The 19,355-nt window shown below is 34.2% G+C and overlaps 1 protein-coding gene across 2 annotated transcripts in view; it reads left to right on the top strand.

The window, feature by feature from the left end:
- LOC134853392 (TOG array regulator of axonemal microtubules protein 1-like) overlaps positions 1-19,355 on the top strand; it is a 50,283-nt gene that overhangs the window by 6,111 nt on the left and 24,817 nt on the right. Inside the window, exons 7-14 of one of the 2 annotated variants that reach the window (XM_063869383.1) lie at positions 1,152-1,396; positions 4,013-4,263; positions 10,953-11,013; positions 13,321-13,404; positions 14,433-14,447; positions 14,685-14,926; positions 18,065-18,185; positions 18,469-18,634. In XM_063869383.1, the coding sequence (XP_063725453.1) occupies positions 1,152-1,396; positions 4,013-4,263; positions 10,953-11,013; positions 13,321-13,404; positions 14,433-14,447; positions 14,685-14,926; positions 18,065-18,185; positions 18,469-18,634 (1,185 nt within the window). The remainder of the gene's footprint in view (positions 1-1,151; positions 1,397-4,012; positions 4,264-10,952; positions 11,014-13,320; positions 13,405-14,432; positions 14,448-14,684; positions 14,927-18,064; positions 18,186-18,468; positions 18,635-19,355) is intronic. The other variant, XM_063869384.1, reaches the window with a different exon arrangement.

The raw sequence follows: 19,355 nt of genomic DNA, 5'->3' as shown, positions 1-19,355 counted from the left end.
TTTTTCGTGGCTTTAAAAATCTAAACAATGAACATTTTTTGCTTAAATTGCGAAATGATTATCTAAAAATGTATTGACTGGAATTAATTGGCCTGACAAGACAATAATCTAAAACAGAAAATCAGATGTTTATTTCTGCAATTATAGACAACAATTTCCTCGCGTATAAAATATATAGTTTTATGGGCGTTTGCTACTATCAAATGGTGGATTTAAATAGATTTTATTCATGGATTTTATGAGCGTATTTTTCTTCACGGTCATCTGTTTTAATTTTTGAAGGAAAGTAAATTCGAATAGCTTCTTAAAGTATTCTGATGGCAGGTTTTTTTAGAAGATTGCCTTTGACTCATTCTAAATAATCTTTTCAGAAAGCCTCTCATCAAAATAATTTATGAAGCTATTCGAATTTCCTTTCCTTCAAAATTCAGATGGCTTTCACTGTTTCTGAATATTCTTGTCCAAATGCAAAAGAGGAATGCATTGGTGCGAAACTCAATCAAGTTTAAGTATCCGATGATTTTATATCTGCTTGACATGCTTCTGAATCGCCTGAAAAAAAAACAGCTTTCTTCTAAGTTGTTGTAACACCCGTGATTGACCAAAGACCCCGGGAGCCGGCAATTCGACTCCTCTCAGGACTTTTTTTTGCAAACGGAAAATCTTCGGCGAATTTAGTTTTTTGTCTGTCTGCTTATTTTTGCCGGCTTAGCTACCGCAGAAAGGACTTTCTTTAAATGATCGGCTTCTTTCTAATTGATCAGCATTCCGAAAGCTCCATGTTAGTTTTTGATGGTGCATGTACATGCGATTTTTAAGACCAATGGTTTTTTGAATGTTTTTCCCTGTAACTTTTTAAATATTTTTCTTTTCGTTTAATTTTAATTACGGTCAGTCATTTTTGTATCGTGAGTTGTGCGGAGCTCAGCTTCGCCTCTGTGTTAGAGTGTTTTTCGAAAGTTTTCACTATTAGGATCAATAGATATTCCTATTTAGCCATATATATGTGATACTTTATTTTCGGGGTATATTGATTGATGTTTTGGAAAACGCAAAATCAATGTGATTTATTGAACTAATGTGGCAGTACTCATAGGTTCTGCCGGGGTTCGATCTCTTGTGTAGTCTCTAGATTTCGTTTGTTTGCTTAGACGCCAACTACCGATGATCAAAGAGAACGGCATGGTAGATTACGCAACTTCTATCGTCACATCATCCGCAGCATCCTCGGCGGGCAAGAGTCGCCAGTCCTCGAACAGGGGATCTCCCCAATCATCGGCAGCAAATGCAGTGCCTCAGAGTGCGGGATCATCAGCATCTACTTCCTCGCAGTACGGAGCGGATATAGACTGGATCCTAAGAGCGTCTGGGTCTTCGAGAGGAGGAAATTTGCCAGGTTGGTTTGGGTCCGGGTCAAGATTTTGGATGAGGTAAAATGTTGGTCAAAAGCTAGAGAAATTTAGTTAACGATTGTTTATTTTTTTGGCTCTTTTGACCCAGTTACTTGTCCTAACCAAAGATCTTTTTTTCCTTGTGGTTTGTTTTAATGGTTTATATATGATGACATATCTGTAAGTACTTGGATAAATAAAATTTGTGTTACGTAAGTTAATGGTGAAATGCTGACCCATAATTTCGGAGTTTTGATTATTACACTTGCCAAATCAAGTGTCTTATAATCGGGAACTAGACTTTTTCCTGTAAACAACCTTTCTTACAAGAAATTGAGCTTGCTTTACTATTGAACCTTAACAACTTCCAGATTGTTTCCCACTTCGCCTGGAAGTAACGCGGTCGCTTTGAATCCTTAAGCCTGGGGATTGAGTCCCGGCAGGACATTTTTTTCAGTCTATGAAATTGAAATTTTTTGTAGAACTCGTTTGTCTGCTCAAGTTTTGTCCGCTTAGGTTTCCCATCATGGATTTTGCTTGTGATGTTAGTTTTCTGGTGGTTGCAAGTATTGTGCATTGTAGTTTTTGAGGAATTGAAACTTTTTAAAGTTTTTATGAAACCATTTTTTTTCCGGCTCAACTGGGTTTTGCTCATAGTTAAGGCTTTGTTTCCGCTTCGTACGTTTTGTCCCGTTGCTAATTTAAAATACGTTTTGTCCCGATGCAATAGTCATGCTTGGCATAATTTTCTACACTTCCTGTATGATAAAAACAGGTATAATAAAATTGAATGGAATTGGGTTATTTGTTTCTTTATTGTTTTGAGACGCTTTGAAAATTTTTTTCACTTTTTGCAAAAATTGTTTCGCTTGAAAACTACTTTGCCCATTTTGAAAAAAAAACGGTTATCCTTGGAAAGACTGCCTTCTCTCCTTTGTTTGAAATTTTGAGTCTAATGTATAGAACCGAAGCTCTCCTGTGTGAGCGGATATCCCTAATTTTTTATACAAAGAGTAATGGCCCACGGAAAAGTCAGTTTTCGTTTTTTGAAACTTTTTGGCTTTTCTCAAGAACTGCTCTCCAAAATCTGAGATTTCGGTTAAATAGAAATAGTTATGAAAGTTATGGCTCTCGGAAACGTTTCTTTTTTTTTCGTTTTTTGAAACTATTTGATCTTTCTATTTGACCCTCCAAAATTCGAGATGCCCATTTTTTTCAGCTGAAAAATCTATGATTCTCGGAAGAAGGCAACTTTTTTGATTTAATGAGTTTTTAGAAAATCTTCCAGTTTTCACGAAAACTAACTATCCTGCCAAATCTGATATGAAGGAGGATTTAATCGAAACAACATGTTTTTAAAATCCTATCTGCATAAGCGGCCACTTCCATTTTCTTTTAGGAAAATGTTATGGGCTTCAAAAATGACTTTTCTTAAAAGTTAACCTATCAAATCTGAGCTGACGCGTTTTATCGAAAGAATCGATTGCGACAATTTTCCCTGCAGAAGCGGCAATACGTTAGTTTTTTATTTAAAAAATGTCCTTGGGAAAATTCTGAACTTATTTTAGTACAGAAACAACTAAGGTTTTGGGTAGTTTTTTTTTGAAATTAATCATTTCCTCCCGCATCAATATAAATTCAAGATATCAAACAGGTACCTCTCAGTTGGGCCCCTAGTTTTCTTTTATCGAGAGATGTGGCAATTTTAGGTCGTCTGAATTTTTCAACGTTATCATTTTTTCCGACCTATGTTTTTCTATGTTTGTGTTGTATCGCAAGTGGTGCGAAGCTTAGCTTCGCCTCTTTATTTAATAAGATATGTCCTTTTACTTCAATAAGATATTTGACCAGCAAAATTTTACTTCATAAAAGTTTTAAAATAACCTGTCTGATTTTGAATTATGATAAATGATTTAACCGGTCATTTGTGGCTTTTAGCTGACGTAGTTGAAACTTCAGTGGAGCTCAAAGTTTATGATTTTAGGAGGGAAATGGCGTTTACTGAAGATGGCAATTTTATTAACCTGTTTGAAAACATTTTCAACCTCTAGCAATTATATTTTACCTTGATTACACTTGTAAATAATTGAATATTTGAATGATTTTAACAAAACTTAGGTAAGTTTTCATTATAGCAATTTTCAAACAGACTGCGTATATTCTGTAAAAAATCAGGAATCCATAAGTTTGTTTCTAATAAATTAAGCTCATCAATTTTTAATTAATGTTTTCAGCCAATTCATGAGTGGCCGAATCGAAAATAGTTCAAGTTTCATCAAATTTTTTGGCACGCTTTTTCAGGAGGGGGAGGGGTTTTCAAAAAGTTTGAGAAATTTTTTTGACCTTTTTTTTCAAGTCGAGCAAATTGATTTTTCGAGCGCTGCCAGAACATTTTAAAGACCCTGTTTGGTTGGTAAGAAGGTCGAGTCCCTGAAGGCGAGCCCCCCCCCCCCATCTAAATCCGCTCTTGCTCATTTTACATCATGAAACGAGTAAAAATTAGTCACTGACGTCAAAAGAAACAGATTTGGACAAATTTAGGTAATTTAAATTTTACTTAAACCTAAAATTTGGCTTTAACTATATATAAAATTTCTTCACATGCTCTCCATTCTGTTCAGGCGACCCAAACTCGTCACTGCTGAACAACAGCGAAAGTGTAGCAAGTGACAGTACGCCAAGTAGTGCTACAGAGAGAAGAGCAGTGGTGCTTAACAGTGCGAGTAAAAAACTACCGTGGGGAGAGGTGAACACCTTCAGTAGTAATCATAATAACGGGAGCTCAGGAGGGGCGCAGAATAATACAGGAGAGGGAGGAGGGAATGGTAACATTAACGACGCAAACATGGATCATCTACCCAATGGGTTCAAGGTTAATAAATCTATCTCAATTTTGTATGTGGAGTTTTCAAAAGCAATGAAATTTATTCTGAAAACCGTCCTATAAATTGGAAAAAAGTTTAAAACCGGCCTGAAAAAGCTTAAAATTGGATCTCAAAAAGCTTAAAATTGGATGTTCTTGGTGTCTCTTTTTTATGCATCACAGGAATATAATTTTTAAGGTCACTAAAAGTAGCAGAAAAGGATCTCTAGAAACCATCGATAGCGGTTCGAATTTTCTGTTTAGTTAGTCAGTGGAGCTTGTGTTATAGTAGTAAGGCCTTTTCATAAAACGTTTCTTATTTTGCATAGTTTTGGTTCTGGGATTTTTATCCGCATTAAAAGGACGTTTTCTATGTAAAGCACATTCTATGTAAGAGTTTCTATGTAAAGCACACGAACACTTGTCGGTAAAACAGATCTTAGAAGTTTTTACGCTTGCGATCTAATATACGACCCTGACCTAATATTAGTCTCATATGCACACAAGCAAAAACTGCAAATCGGTTCTTCCCGTTATAGACGCCCTCTGTTTTTTTAATTTACTCTAGAACAATCGTTTTATTTTAAATCAAAAAAGCATTCACACAAAAGTGCATGCATCCATATTTTGTTATGCTGCATATATGTAAGGTTTATAGGCAAAAATTTTTTCTTGTTTCATCTGATTTAATTACGGGAGGGGGGGGGGTTGCTGTTATTGGAAAGACCCTACGAATCAAATTTTTCTTCTAAACCAAGTCGCTTAACTTTGTACCATGTATCTTATATTTGGTAAATACAACCATTATTAAGAGTTAGTGAAGACTCTTATATAGGTCTTGCTGATTTTTTGTTTTCTTCTTCAGAAAAAGTCTTAAAATACTTTAATTACTACCGATGTGCATTCATACATACTAATGCATCTATGAATGCACGTAGGTATTTATGCCTTTTTTTGAGTTCAATTGAAATTCATCTGCTGAAAGTGACGTAAATAGGACTCTCCAAAAACTAACTTGGAAATGGCGCGAAAAAGCGTGAACAATTTCTAGTTTCGAAAGTGGAATTTAGTTTTTAGATTTGCAGCGGAATAAAATCTTTACCCATTGATCTAATTTTCTCTAGTTGGGTTCATGTTATCAAAAAAGCGCCATAAATTGTTATAGAAATTCGAAGATCTTAAAGGGCATCTATTTTTTTCTCTGAAATTCGAAAGTTGAGATTTTTTCAACAAAGTCTTTTTTTTCGTTTACTTGCGTTCATTACTCTTTGCCAACTTTAGTTGGTTATGTTTTTCAGTAATGGTCTGAAATTTTGTCCAGGCTCAAATGTACTTTTTCGACGTTTGACTCATGATTTTTTAAATTCATTTCATTTCCTCTGTTAAAAGAAAAGCAAACTCCACAATCGAAGAGCAAAAGTGTAAAGGTAGCAAAAAAACGTTATCGACTTTCCGTATATAAAATGGAAATTAATTTTCAGATATCCCAGCAAAAAAAACTAACAATTAACTATTGATCAAGTTTTCTCAATTTGAGTAGTTAAAGGAAACGTTTGAATCAGTGCTTAGAATCATTTTTTTGCCGTCTTTTGCCTGTTCAAATGAAGTTCATTTGGTTTCTGTGATGAGCACCGGTGCTTCTTAGCTGTTTTAAAATGTTTGCTGGAAAATTGTTTGTTGGTTTTTTAAAAGTACAAGAACGAAGTGATTTTCAGTTCATTTTGTTTAGTAAAAGGAAGTCAAACAGCAAAAAAGTAAACTTAACGAAAAATTTGAATAACTTTCTGTTTTCAAAAATTGACTCATGTTTTTGGCTAAAGGTCTTGGAATTAAATCACGCTCAATTTTTTGTTTGCGGTAAGACTTGAGGTTTTTGTAAAACTTTTTTTGGAAAATCAATTGCTGATTGGAAAGCAAATACTGAACGCACTGATTGATTGTTAATTATTGATTGTTGCAAAGTTGGTTTTTAAGTTTTCCCTGCGGAAAAATACTTCCTCAATCAGTTTTGTCAGTAGGGTAAGTTTTATGAACTTCAAAAACTGAAACGTGATATATTTTTATTCGACATTCAAAACTGGAAAACTATTTATACAAGTGGAGCATAGTGTATTATTAAGAAGTCTTAATACCTATTTTTTTAAAACTCAAATCTTAAATAAAGGATCATTATATCTTAGTATACTTTTGCTGCATTAGCATTATACTTTTGTATCTGGTTAATATGTGGGTAATAATTGAAGATCGTTAAGCGACTATAGCGCAAGATGCTAGGTTGTGTGACTGGTAATTATTGAGGTCGAGTTTCAATTCCAGCACATCAGAATTTTTTATTAGTCTTGTCTTTTAGAGCTGTTTTAGAGCTTTTTTTGTCCCCATTAGAGCTGTTTTTTTTGCCGTTTTTTTCAGTGTGTATCAAATTAAAATTTTATTTTCCGGCAGAAATTGAATGGGATGCCTCAAATTTTGCCTGCATGGTTCCTTATCACGGATTCTTCTTGTGCTGTAAGCTAGTATCATGGTGGTTGAAAATGATGTGTACTGTAGTTTCAGGGGTAGTTGAAACTTTAAAAAGCTTTTTATAAATACAATTTTTTTTGGCTCAACTGGTTTCTGCTCAAAGATAGGGCTTTCTTTCCGCTTCGTAAGTTTTGTTCCGTTGCTAATTTAAAGTTAAACAGTTTTGTTCAGCATTTTTTCCTAGACTTTGTATAAAATTAAAACCGGTATAATAAAAATTTATGGAATTTATTCAAATGTATTTAATTGTTTTTAGACGCTTTGGAATTTTTTCACTTTTTTTTTGCAAAAATTTTTTGCTCTCAAACTACCGATTTTCACTCCTCAGCCCTCAGCCATACTCAATTTCTTGAAAATTCGAAGAAAAATACTCATCTGAAGTAGTATTTAATTTTTGGGTTTCTTTTAAGCTTGGGTTTCTTTTATTTTTGATACAAGCAATTTTTTTTATCATTGAAATTGTAAATAAAAATTCACCAGCTCTGATTCTGAATATTTTGTTTTCGTTCAAGTGAGTTCGGGCTGTTATACTGGCTCAGTCAACTTATATTGCGTAGGTTCACAGGCGAATGTTTAAATTGCTTTTGCCAGTTTCAGAAGGGATGGGACGCAAAAAAATTGATTTTGAAAACTTATAGCTTGAATTTTTTTTAATGATAACAGTTTTGTTTTCGGCTTAACGAGGTTTGACTGAAGTTTTTTGGCATGTTTGCCGACCGGTCATTGATGCTCAAGGCTTGCTTATGAATTTATGTGAGACAAAAGTATGAAGTTTTGTAGATGTTTTTATGAACTTTTTTAACCTTAATTATTCATAAAAACTTGGCCTCCTTTTTCAACTTCTTGTAAAGCAATGTTTTAATTGAATCGCAAGTGTTGCGAAGTTCCGCTTCACCTCTGTGTTACCCTTGCGATCAGCTTGGGTATTGCAATCGGGTACTAGACTTTATTTTTCCCTTAAATAAATTGGTTCACAGAATAGTCAAAACTAGAAATGGTTCTATTTTCAGCTGGCAGTGAATTAAATTTTCTCAGCGTTTTTCAATCTGACAGTACATGTTTTTTAAACGGGAAATATTCCGTTTCAAACAAATTGTCGGCGTATTATTTGTCTGCTTATGTTTTTTCGGCTTAGTTGCCACATCTTAGATTTTTTTTGTTTTACGCAGTTTACATTGTACTTGCGTTTATTGTTTTGCTTTATTTCTGCTGTTTGTAATTTTACTAGCCTTGACTTCGTATATTTTATTTTATTTTTCGTTTTAAAGTTTTGTGCTGCCAAAAAGATATCGGCCTATGTTTCATGGCTTAATTGCCTATTTTTGGTCATTTCAAGAGTCATTCCCCTCTGGATCGCTCAAAAAAGCATTTTTTTTGGATGGCATTTTTTTTGGATCTTTATTAAACGCCATCAATTGTTCTCCCCTTTCAGAACTTCAGTCCAGACAATTTTGAAGTTTTTAGTAGTTTTTTTAATCGAATTTGTTTCTATTAGTTTTGGACATAGTGGTCATCTTTTTCTTTCCCGTCTGCTAGTTTGTAATGCTATTTTTATGTCGTAGTGGTGGTGTGAAGCTCCGCTTCGCCTCTGTGTATCAAATTATTCCTTTTTGTGTTCGGCTGAAAAATATCTTGTGTATGCGTTGTCTGGTTACCTGAATTAGACGCATTTTTTTTTTCGAGAAGCTACTGAAAATATGTTTTTTCGTTTTATGTTCAAGTTTTTCTTTGATGTTTCGATCACTCTCACACTTTCAAATTGATTACCTGACCTTCTAAATTATTTCGACTACAATTTCAACAACATTTTACCTATTATCACTTCATCTTTTTTTTAAAATTAAATCAGTCACCCTAAAATACAATGAGCTGTAAAAATTTTTTAAATTTATTTTAGGACTTATTCAAAGTAAAGATTTTTCTCTGTATTTTTCATTTTTCTACTTAAACTACTGTGGTAGGAACATTCTGTGCTACTAGGCTATCCTTGTTCATTTTTTGAGTATAATTTCATTCGAATGCCGTTTCGATGTCCTTGTGAGCCCTCATGTATCCCTTGAGATTTGATATCCTGGTTACTTCATAAATTAATTTGGACCCCGGTTTTTGAGTTCGTTGACTTCTTCTGAGCTGTATGTTGGCTATGTTTTTTTTTACGTCAAGTAACCTATTTTGTTTAAATATTTTAATATTTTTAAGCATAAAGAATTGGCTGAAGTTTGAAAAACAAATCGAGCAATTTTTTCCTTGGTTTCGTTCAATACAGAAATAACTGTTGTCGGAACATTCTGGGCTAATTGCGCACTGATTGACTCTTCTTTAATTGTGTTTTATAAGCCGAAGATCGACTGCCTTTCTCCCTCACCTATCGTCAAGATAATGTAAGATAGGACCCCTGGATAATCTAGTGCCTTGTTACAAAAATTGATATCATTCAGACTTACGTATCTTACGTCAATGGTCAACTTAATCATGTCACTGACAAGGGCGTCTAGGTCTAATGTGGTAACTGTCTCGAATTTCAAATGAAGTTGTGCTTTAAGTCGGAGATTATAGATTAAGACTCGGTAGCTTTTACTTTTGTCTATTGTTCAATTGCAAAGACTGTCTGGTTTAAGTTTTTGTAGGTAAATCTGAGAGGTTTTCAGAACGTGACCAACTAGATCAATATGCAATATTTTTTAAATCTATAATCATGAGTACAAGTTTTTTGTGAAAATTTTTGGTAAAGTGAGTATTGGAGAGAAAAGCGTCAGAAAGATGTCTTCTTTTAGATATTATTTGTAATATTTATGTTTGTGTGTTGAATAGTATCCACATAAACAAGAGGCATTTTAATATATTATACCTTTGGTAGTGTAACTTGAAGCTGGATTATCTCTGGTTGTTTTTCAATCGATTGTTTTAAATAAGAGGTCATTGCACATGCAGATTAATTGACCCAAGCCTTTAATAGTTAATGCATTATTTTTTTAATGGTATTTGCATTATCGTTAGTTCATGAATCTTCAAGGTTTTGCTAATCAGTTTTTTTTCCTGCTAATTTCTGAAAAAGTATTGTTTCTTCGACAAAATAAACTTGATCTGAATTAAATCTTTTTCTATTGATTTTGTTTTTTGGTCTGGTCTAATTTTTTTATTTTTGGCTGTACCTTTCACGCTTTCAGTACTAAATTAAAGCCTTTAGTTGTTTGGTTTCTGTTAATTCCATTTTCTGTACCAATTTGATTTTTTAATGTCGTTTTTGTTCATATTGGTAGATAATCAATTATTCAAAGGCAATAAACTGAAACATTTAGCACGTTTAAAATATTTTCATCTGTTAGTTTTTGTTTCGAATCGAACTTGAACAGAATTTTTCCACATTTTTCTATCCTTTCTCTTAAATAATATTTAATCAGCAAACTAGAAATCATATTTACACAGCTATGTTTTTATCGTTTCCTCGCTGTTTGAACAAAAATAATCAAATTCAAAATTCATACGATGCTCAATTTGATTTTGCTGCTATAAAACTGCTTTTTATTTTGCTGTTTGAGGAAAATATATATGCATCTGAGTGGTATTTGCCGGATAAGTAACGTAAGAGATTTATGGTAGGAAAAGCTGGGATGTTTTCAAACGGTAGCTTTGATAAGAAAAGAATGTTTGATTTGACGCTTAAATTTTTGGCTTGCAGACATGCTTTGCAAAAAAATACGCTTATCAAAGACGTGATCGTATATGATCATGCACAATCCTGTTTTTCAGTTTTAGACTTCGAGGAGTAATTATGTAGTTTCCAGAATTTGATTTTAAATTATAAATAAGAAGGGGTTCAATAAAAACGGTTGATAATGTGTTATGGTTGTTGAAAACAATTTTGGACGGAGAAGCTCTGTAACCATGTATATTTGTAAAACAAGTACAAGCGGAGCCGAAAGTTTTAAATCGGATGTGATCGACTGTTTATTTTGGTCTTTTCCTTCAGAAACAGCAATTATTGTACAAGTATAATACTTGGGTCCCTGTAAAACTACTGCGAAAGATGGGTCCCTTCATCGTTTAAGAAAAACCGAATTATGGCAAGTAAAAAAATACGCATTCGGGGTCAAAACTATCATACTTGTACCTTCTCGGTTTCAATAGAGTAGAAGCAGCGTTATCTAGTTGTGATCTTGTGTATGTTTGTGTTTCAGAAACCTCTCATTCCTCCGTCGAAGAATCGAAACAATTTTGCCGGAAGAACCAGAGCTTACAGTGAGTGCAAAGCAAAATTTCTAGGTTTAAATTGAACAAATGCTATTAAGCCATATCTTTTTATTTTTAAAAGCATCAACAAATAGAGATTTTCCTTTTTAAGAGTCGATGAACGTAGATCAGAGAGACTCATATATAGATCGTGGTGATTTTTTTCAAGAAAAAACCTAAAATTTGTCCAGGCTCAAATTTATTTTTTCGAGGCTTGACTTCTGATTTTTTCAAGTTCCCTTCATTTATTTTTGAAAGAAAGGCAAACTCTACTATCGAACAGCAAAAGTGTAAAGGTCACGAAAAACGTCAGATTTCCCTTCATTGTTACTTTATATGCATTTGACAAACGGAAGACAAATTGAGCTCTCAAGTCACAAAAGTTCAAGTGGAACTAACATTCAAAGTGGCTTTAGTGTGAATTAAAGAAGTTTCAATGGAATGAGGAAAAATCACATTTCGATGTAGTTTTCACAATTTTGTTTTTAACCCTTGCGATAAGTAGGGGTGTTGCAATCGGGTATTAGATTGTTTTCCCCCATTAAATAGATATGTTAACTGAATAAATCAAATTGGTGATCATCTCGATCTGTTCTTTCGTCAACGGAACGGACAGTTTTTAAGCATATCTGCTCTTTAATTTCCCGTTCTATTCAAAAAAATTTTACGTTGGTTGTAAATTTACCAGCTTCGATTTCAGTGTATCGTTTTTTTTCGTTTTCATTTTCTTTTTATTCTGCTTAAATGGCTTTGCCGTATAAGTTGTCGCAACATATATAAATTATTTTTTGGCTTAGAAGCCTCTTTTGAGTCGTTTGAGGAGCAGAAACGTTTAATTGAAATGGTTTGAGGGGAATGATTGTTTTTCGGCGCTGCGCGTGTCTGCTCAAGATTTATCGGCTTTGCTACCGCTTGGTAAGTTTTGTTTCGATGATTATTTAACCTTCAATTGTCCGACTTGGAGAATTTTCTTGAATGTGTTATGGTTGTTGAAAACAATTTTGGACGGAGAAGCTCTGTAACCATGTATATTTGTAAAACAAGTACAAGCGGAGCCGAAAGTTTTAAATCGGATGTGATCGACTGTTTATTTTGGTCTTTTCCTTCAGAAACAGCAATTATTGTACAAGTATAATACTTGGGTCCCTGTAAAACTACTGCGAAAGATGGGTCCCTTCATCGTTTAAGAAAAACCGAATTATGGCAAGTAAAAAAATTGGCTTAGAAGCCTCGTAGATTGGCTTGGTAGATTAATTTGAAGTTGTTTTTAATTTTTTGATTTGCGGGTCTTATGCAATTAGCGATAGTCGTTCATTTTTGTATCGCAAGTGGTGTGAAGCTCTCCTTCGCCTTTGGGTGAAAAGAAAGTTGTCTGGCTCCAGGGTTTTTTGATATTCAAGAGCTTTTAGGTGATATGTTCATATTGCTGCGAAGATTTAGAAAATTTTTTAAACCAATTGCAGACTTTTTTCGGTTCCCTTGATTTTATTTTCTAATGTCTGTTGTCTGTTTTTTTTTCTTCGTCTAATTGGTTTTTGAAGAGCTCATTAAATGAGAAAGCCTAAAGTGGTAGAGCTTTAATCTTCCTTGCCTTAGTTTTGTAAATTTGGAGAAAGCAAAAGGGGTTTTTGTTGTGTTCTAAGTGACACAATCAACTAACTGCATGAAAACGTTTGAATAATTTGGTCATTTTCAGCTAGTAGAACAGGTATAATTTACGACGTACACTTAAATTGATTATTTAATTAATTTCAAGTAGATGAATTCGACTAAAATGTCTGACTTAGCGAGAAAATATTGACGCTCTTTTGATGCAAATTGGCTCCTGATTTGAAATATAATGATCATGTGTCCGAGAATAACTTTTTCATGTACACTTTGCGTTTATGGTAATTTTTGACTTTTTAAAACTACTTTACTGATCAAAAATTGGTTTTAGAGCATATTTACATCGCGATTTTGACTTAAACATTGAAATGACTATGAACAGTACTTCCAATGATAAGATTTTTTTTCTTCTATAATATGACCAAAATAGTTTCTGTGGTAATTTAGTTCGAAGCAAATAGTATTAACAGATTTTTTGTATCTGAGTTCATTTCGAGTTCATTTTTTTTGTATAGATCGTATTTTATTTCTGATTAAATTGATTGATGATGTTATGACATTGATGTTAATGATGAAAATTGTTAAGGATTTAATTTGAGTCTTTCGAGTTTTCCTTGACTTAGGTTTTTCCAATTCTACGTTGGCAATTGGCAATTCTGATGAACTTAATGATATTTTGTAATTCTAATAGAATTGTGTCTGGTTTAGACTCGGAGGAGCTGGAGTCTTCCAATCTGTCTTCAGGCTACGTATCGATGAGGCATACAGCCAGGCCACACTCGGACACATCAGGTCAGCGCCAATACTTATGTTTTCCTATCATATAATTATTAAATTGTTCCGGGCTGACATAGAAAATATAAAAGCTATTCCCTGGGCACCAATAAATTATCAAGAAGTTTTATGGTCCGTTTTTTAATATTCCCGAAACAAAACAGTAAACTCAATTGTATTTAAAAAACGTAAGACCATATTGTCTTTTCTTAAAACTCTTAAATTCAGTTTCTCCGTTATTTTACTGGATTGGTTTTTGTTGCCTCGCCCTCTTATTAGGAGCAAACCAATGGTTGCCTCGTAACTAACCGAGTAAAAATTGTTGCTGCTTAAAGATCTAGTGCCCAGTAGCAAAATCTCAACCACGTCAACCTCGACATCTCTGTGTTCTTACTCATCATGCTCCTCTTTCGATCTGGCCCCCATGCGAAAGAGAAGAGGCCCAGTAGGGCGGGGGGTTTCTATGGGAGTAGCTGGAGTCAAAGGGGGACACCCATACAACAATTATATTAACACTAATGACAACAATAATTACAGTAACAATAGCACTAGTCAACATCATGATCAGAATTATCAGATGTGGCAAGGAGTGAATAGTAGTCCTACGTTGGTCCAAGGGAAGGGTAAGAAATTGGATCGAAGATTCAATCCTCGATGATGAACGTCGGATTATTTTCGTCTTATTTCTGTCCTTGCTCTTTACTTTTTTTCTTAAATTGCATTTTTATGCGTTGCTGAAAATATTTCAGTGGTAATACAAAAATATATTAAACGCGAATCGCCGTTATTATTTCTTGGACGTCAAGTTTTAGGCCCTCATCGGAATTCGACCCAGTAATTTTGTATGCTCCGATAAGATGTGTTTGATATTTATTCCCTGGCTGAACAACGACGTGCATTAGTTTAAAAAAAAAATGCTAATAAAAGCGACAGAACAGAATATACAAAACAGTTTATCCCATTTTTTGGATAGTTTTTTGAAACACTTGTTTAAAACGAAGCCTATCTTACTCTTCGGTCTCTTTCTCGAAACATGATGTTTTTAGATGATGAAAAGAATGGTAGGTCATCAGGTAGATACGATTATTTTCAGTTATAATTAGAAAGAAAGAGAAATATAGATGCGTTTCACTCATCTATGTTTACTCCAGACATCCGTAGTTACTTAGCTCGTTCAAATTAGTCTTTGCGAGTTGATTGCGCGCTTTTTAGTAGATTTAAATGAGAAACATTTAATCTCGACATTGATTCTATTGTTATTTAATACTGAAAATCTTAGTGAGAGTATCAATTTTCAGCCAAGATTTCGCAAGCCAAGGCCTTCGCAGACCAAAACAGCAACCACAGTTCGAGTGGGTTGGACTCTGGATTCGAAACCGGAGGAGTTTCCTCTGGGCTCGGAGGTATGGAAGGGTTCCCGACTAAACCTCAATTGGCCAGATCGGCAACATCACGTGACCAGAAGGCACTGAAGAATAACAGCCAGGGGGTGAATAGTGGAGGCGATGGAGTGGGCGGGGAAGACTTGCCAATTGATGATGTTAGTTTATTTTTGTTACTGAAAGTTAGCGAATTTTGATAATTTAGTCGAATGAGAGACCATTTGTGGTACTACTAAACAACTACTTGGTTCGATAATTGGATATTTTGGTGCAAAATTTCAATTCACAGGTAGCGTTTTAACTCTTAATCACGCTCTTTGATTGGCGAAATCTATAAACCTTTTTCTGGTCAGAAAATTACTTGATGAAAACTTTTTTTTCCTGTTCTGCGTTAAGTTAAACAGCATTAGGATCCTAGATGTAAATATGTACTTATAAAATTCAATTTCCCTAGCTTTAGTATGTTCATGCATTCAATTTGAATTGAACTGACCGCTGTAATTTGCTTTAAAAACATTCACCTGGAGCCGCATTCAAAACAAATATTTAATTTTGGAATGTACCAAATGGGAGTAAAATTTCAATTTTACTCCTATTTTGTCAATAAAACGACAGGTGATTTGGAAATCAGAGAAGGGAAAAATAAAAAGTACCGGCTAATTCTAAGCCGTCTCTTGGATTAATGTGGCTCTATGGTTTCAAATTTTTTTCTTGGCCTGCTTATGGTCGCATGAAATTAGCCGATGTACAAACTAGACAATCATCCAATAAAAAACAATAGAACAGAGAAAACGATCTAAATGAGGCTGCTTAATAATTATAATCAAAAGAGATATAATTGAACCCAACTAGCCGGTTGCTGTACAAGTAGCACATGGTGTTCCGACCATAATCTCTAAAAATACAAAAAAAAAGTTTTTCAATTCGAGTTGCATTTTTTTGCTTGGTGTCATAAAAGGATCTATACGAATTCGATTACGATTAAGAACATTTATCCACGGAAGAAAGGACCAACACAAGAGCTGTACAACTCATCACGGCGAACCGCTGTTGCGCCCCTGTTTAAGAACTACATGCAATTTTTTTGGTTATTTTTCTGGGCTGGGTAATGTTGCTTCACCCTCAAGCAACGAGCACGGATCATGGTGGGCCTCGAACATCCGACCTTTCGATTGAGAGGCGGAGACCTAACCACTTCACCACCGCTCCGACTTCACCAGAATTTAGGCATATTCGACAGTGAAAGTATAATAGGCAAAATGTACTATTTTTTTTTAGAAAATTGACAATAACAAAAAAACAAACATTAAAAACATCAAATTTTTAATTTCTATTCTAAAAATCTATTTTAAAAAATTATATTCGAATAAATTTGAATTTTCAAGGCCTGAATTAAGCATAAATAAGCTATTGTAATTAATATTGCATAAATAAGCCTACTCGCTCGCTTTATTTGCACGAATATAGATAAAGGTCAACACGTTTAAATCTGTTTTTCTCGATACTGGATCAATTTTACGAAACTTATTTTGTCGTTCGAATCATTATCAAATGACTTATTATGATATATCACTCAATCCAGTCCGATTCTTATTGGTGGTAGCTACTTGCTTGAAAAACAAAAAAAAATTAAAAACAAAAGCTTAAAAAAATACTAACTAAAATATTTTAAATACTGAAAAAACCATGTTTTTTTTTTCATCCGCTCCAGTTTTTTAGAGGGATTGAAGTATTTTTTTGAATTAATGTATTAAGCTGCAAGAGTTAGGTTGTGATAGCTAAATAATGTAAAATAAAAGAAAAACTCGATTGTAATTTCAGGCTTTCCGGTTCAAAAAGTCGAAAACGAAATAAAATCAGACCAGTTTTTGCGACATAGATTACTTTTTGAATTTATTTTGGAATCTGAATCACGGCCTATTATTATGATATCAATCTTAACTAGCTGCAAGTTTTCTTTATGCTATCCAAAATCGAGCTGAAAAAGCCCACTTCACGCCATTGTTTTCCATCTCCCTAAGGGCTGGTATGTTTTTCTTTTATACCCATGAAGTGATCGGAACGAAATAAGCCAACGAGTATTCGTTTGGCTGTCCTATTTATACACTCTAGTTTCAGCTCGTTTTTTTTCGGTTTGATCGATACGATGCTTTGGTTTATTGTAATAAATAGCTGATGCACTAATAATTGAGTGTTGATATGAAAAGAAAATAGGTTTTGTTAAGGTTTCGTGTGGGGTTTGAAATGTAATGTATCAATTAATTGAGCAATTGTGCGTTGATGACAGATTGAAATGCAGGTAATGCGAGGATGATGTAATTGTCATAAATCATGATTGGCTTGTTGACTAGATGTGTCATTTTACATAACCTAACCGTACCATGAATCATGTGCTTATACATTTTTTAGCATTTGATATTCTTTCAGTTCAGAGTAGGCTGTATTTCGTCGTAAATCACCGATTTGGTCTGCAGTGAGCCGTAGAGATATCTCTTAATTTTGAAGTGAAATCAAATTTCATGATAACGAAAATGGGTGATATGTTACAATAGTTGGTAATTTTGAGTGCAGTGCATGTATTGAATATGAGAACTATAATGCATAATATAGGCATTTCATTTTCAATCAATTATACTACTACTAAGATAGTTTTTGTAAATACATTACTATGCCAGATGAAATACTATTTAAAAATTCAAAATATACACTTCTTTTGCCAAAAAATTTGGCTTTTGAAACAAATTATAAACAATGTGCGAAGTATCACAAAAAGCGATCCAGCTATCCAAATTGATCTTACCACCTAATGTAATGTATCACCCGAAAATGTAACAGAAATCGTGTTATATTCATGCTTAGTAGCGGTCTTCAAATGAGCTAACCAGAAACTGAAATAAAAAGTTCGTGTAGCTAGCTTCTGTAGACTGTTATTTGTTGTACGTTACGACCTAATATCAAGTTTGACGAAGGTATCGCTTTGATGAACCACGATATTTCAAAACGATTCATTACCTGGGCCATTTTGGTTTGTCAAAGGCCATTTACCACCTGTAAGATTCGTAGGCACAATTTCTCAAATGAACGCATTACAAACCAACAGAGGGGTTTTTATGTTATAAATTATAATGAGAGAGTTTGAAACATAAGATCGGCCGTTGATTAACTAAAAGATTCAGATCAATTCTCATGCCATTAATACTATAGTTAATGTTTTATAGCAATATTTGACTGCTAATCATTACCCAAATTAAGTTATATTAAAGTTATAATGAAGCTATTATAAATACCTGATTTAGAAAGCTCTCAGCTCTGTGCGTAATTCGGCGGCTAAGAAGAAGGCTGAGAAGCGAACTGACTCGACCGAGTCTCCCTACTCCAGTGGGAACAACATACCAGATATAAACTACACAATAGCAGGTCTGTACTATGTGAATGTTAGCAATGGTACAAATTAAAGTTTAGTTTATTGAATCATTCGTTTTAGAAAACTTGAAATGCATGAAGTAAAGATGACCATTTTTTGTCTTACTGATTTTTTGACATTGTAAACTACGGTTGAAATGGTTCAGAACTTTCGAATGATTTAATTTTTGTTATTATTTTTGCTTCATAGTGTGTTGGTAACTATTCTTTTTCAGGCTGTATTAGGTGAGAATTGTCTGGGCTAATTTTGCCATCTAACGAAAAAAATTGTTTGCAGGTGGTCCACAACATGACAATAGGTACACGAGAGATCAAAGAGGTACCTCTAATGGCAATAATGGATATTACAATGGACACTTGAGGCCGAACCAGTCCTCACATGTGTCGGATAAATTGGATTTGGAGAATCTACCAGTGGAGACTCTTCAGCAGAAAGTTGAAATGTGAGTTAGAGTTTTTCAAGGTGCAGCATAGGTGATTTTTTAGTAGATGTCTTAACAAGCTTTCAATCACGTCAGGTTTTTTTCAGTAAGTCATCTTGAACCTTAATTTCTCTTGACATTTTGAAGAAAATGTTTTTTTTTAGTTGACTTTGTTAGCTTAGAGTTTTTATGCGCTTTCCCACAATCAGAAATAGCTTCGCTCTGGAATCTGGAGGCGCGGTCGACCAAAAGCTAGCAGTCATTCGCCAGTGTGTCATCGCATAACATAAATGCCTGGACAAAAGATCTTAGAGCGAAGTTTTACCATTAAACAGGACAGGAAGGGCTTCTTGTCCTGTTTAATGGTAAAACTTCGCTCTAAGATTTTTTGTCCAGGCATTTGTGTTAAGCGAGGACACACTGGCGAATGACTTCTAGCTTTTTGTCGACCGCGCCTCCAGATTCCAGAGCGAAGCTATTCCTTAGTGTGGGAAAGTGCATAAAACAGTCATGGGTTAAAAAAAGGGTTTCTGCTAATGTGTTCTCGGCTTTGTTAGCGCTTGGCAATTCTTTCTGATGCTAATTTCGCATTCTGTTGTCTCAGAGGTTTTTTTCAATACTGGCCTAATTCATTTTGATAGATCTCGTTTCGACTGTTTCGATTTTTTTCCGACCTAGCGGCTTTCTTGTTTTGTATGGCAAATAATTTTCAGCAATGTTTTTGTTAATAAAAAATGTTTTT

This window comes from Symsagittifera roscoffensis, chromosome 8 (genome assembly GCF_963678635.1).
Source record: "Symsagittifera roscoffensis chromosome 8, txSymRosc1.1, whole genome shotgun sequence".
Classification (NCBI taxonomy): domain Eukaryota; kingdom Metazoa; phylum Xenacoelomorpha; order Acoela; family Convolutidae; genus Symsagittifera; species Symsagittifera roscoffensis.
The sequence above is the reverse complement of the archived record's forward strand: the minus strand, read 5'-3'. Positions and strand labels throughout refer to the sequence as shown.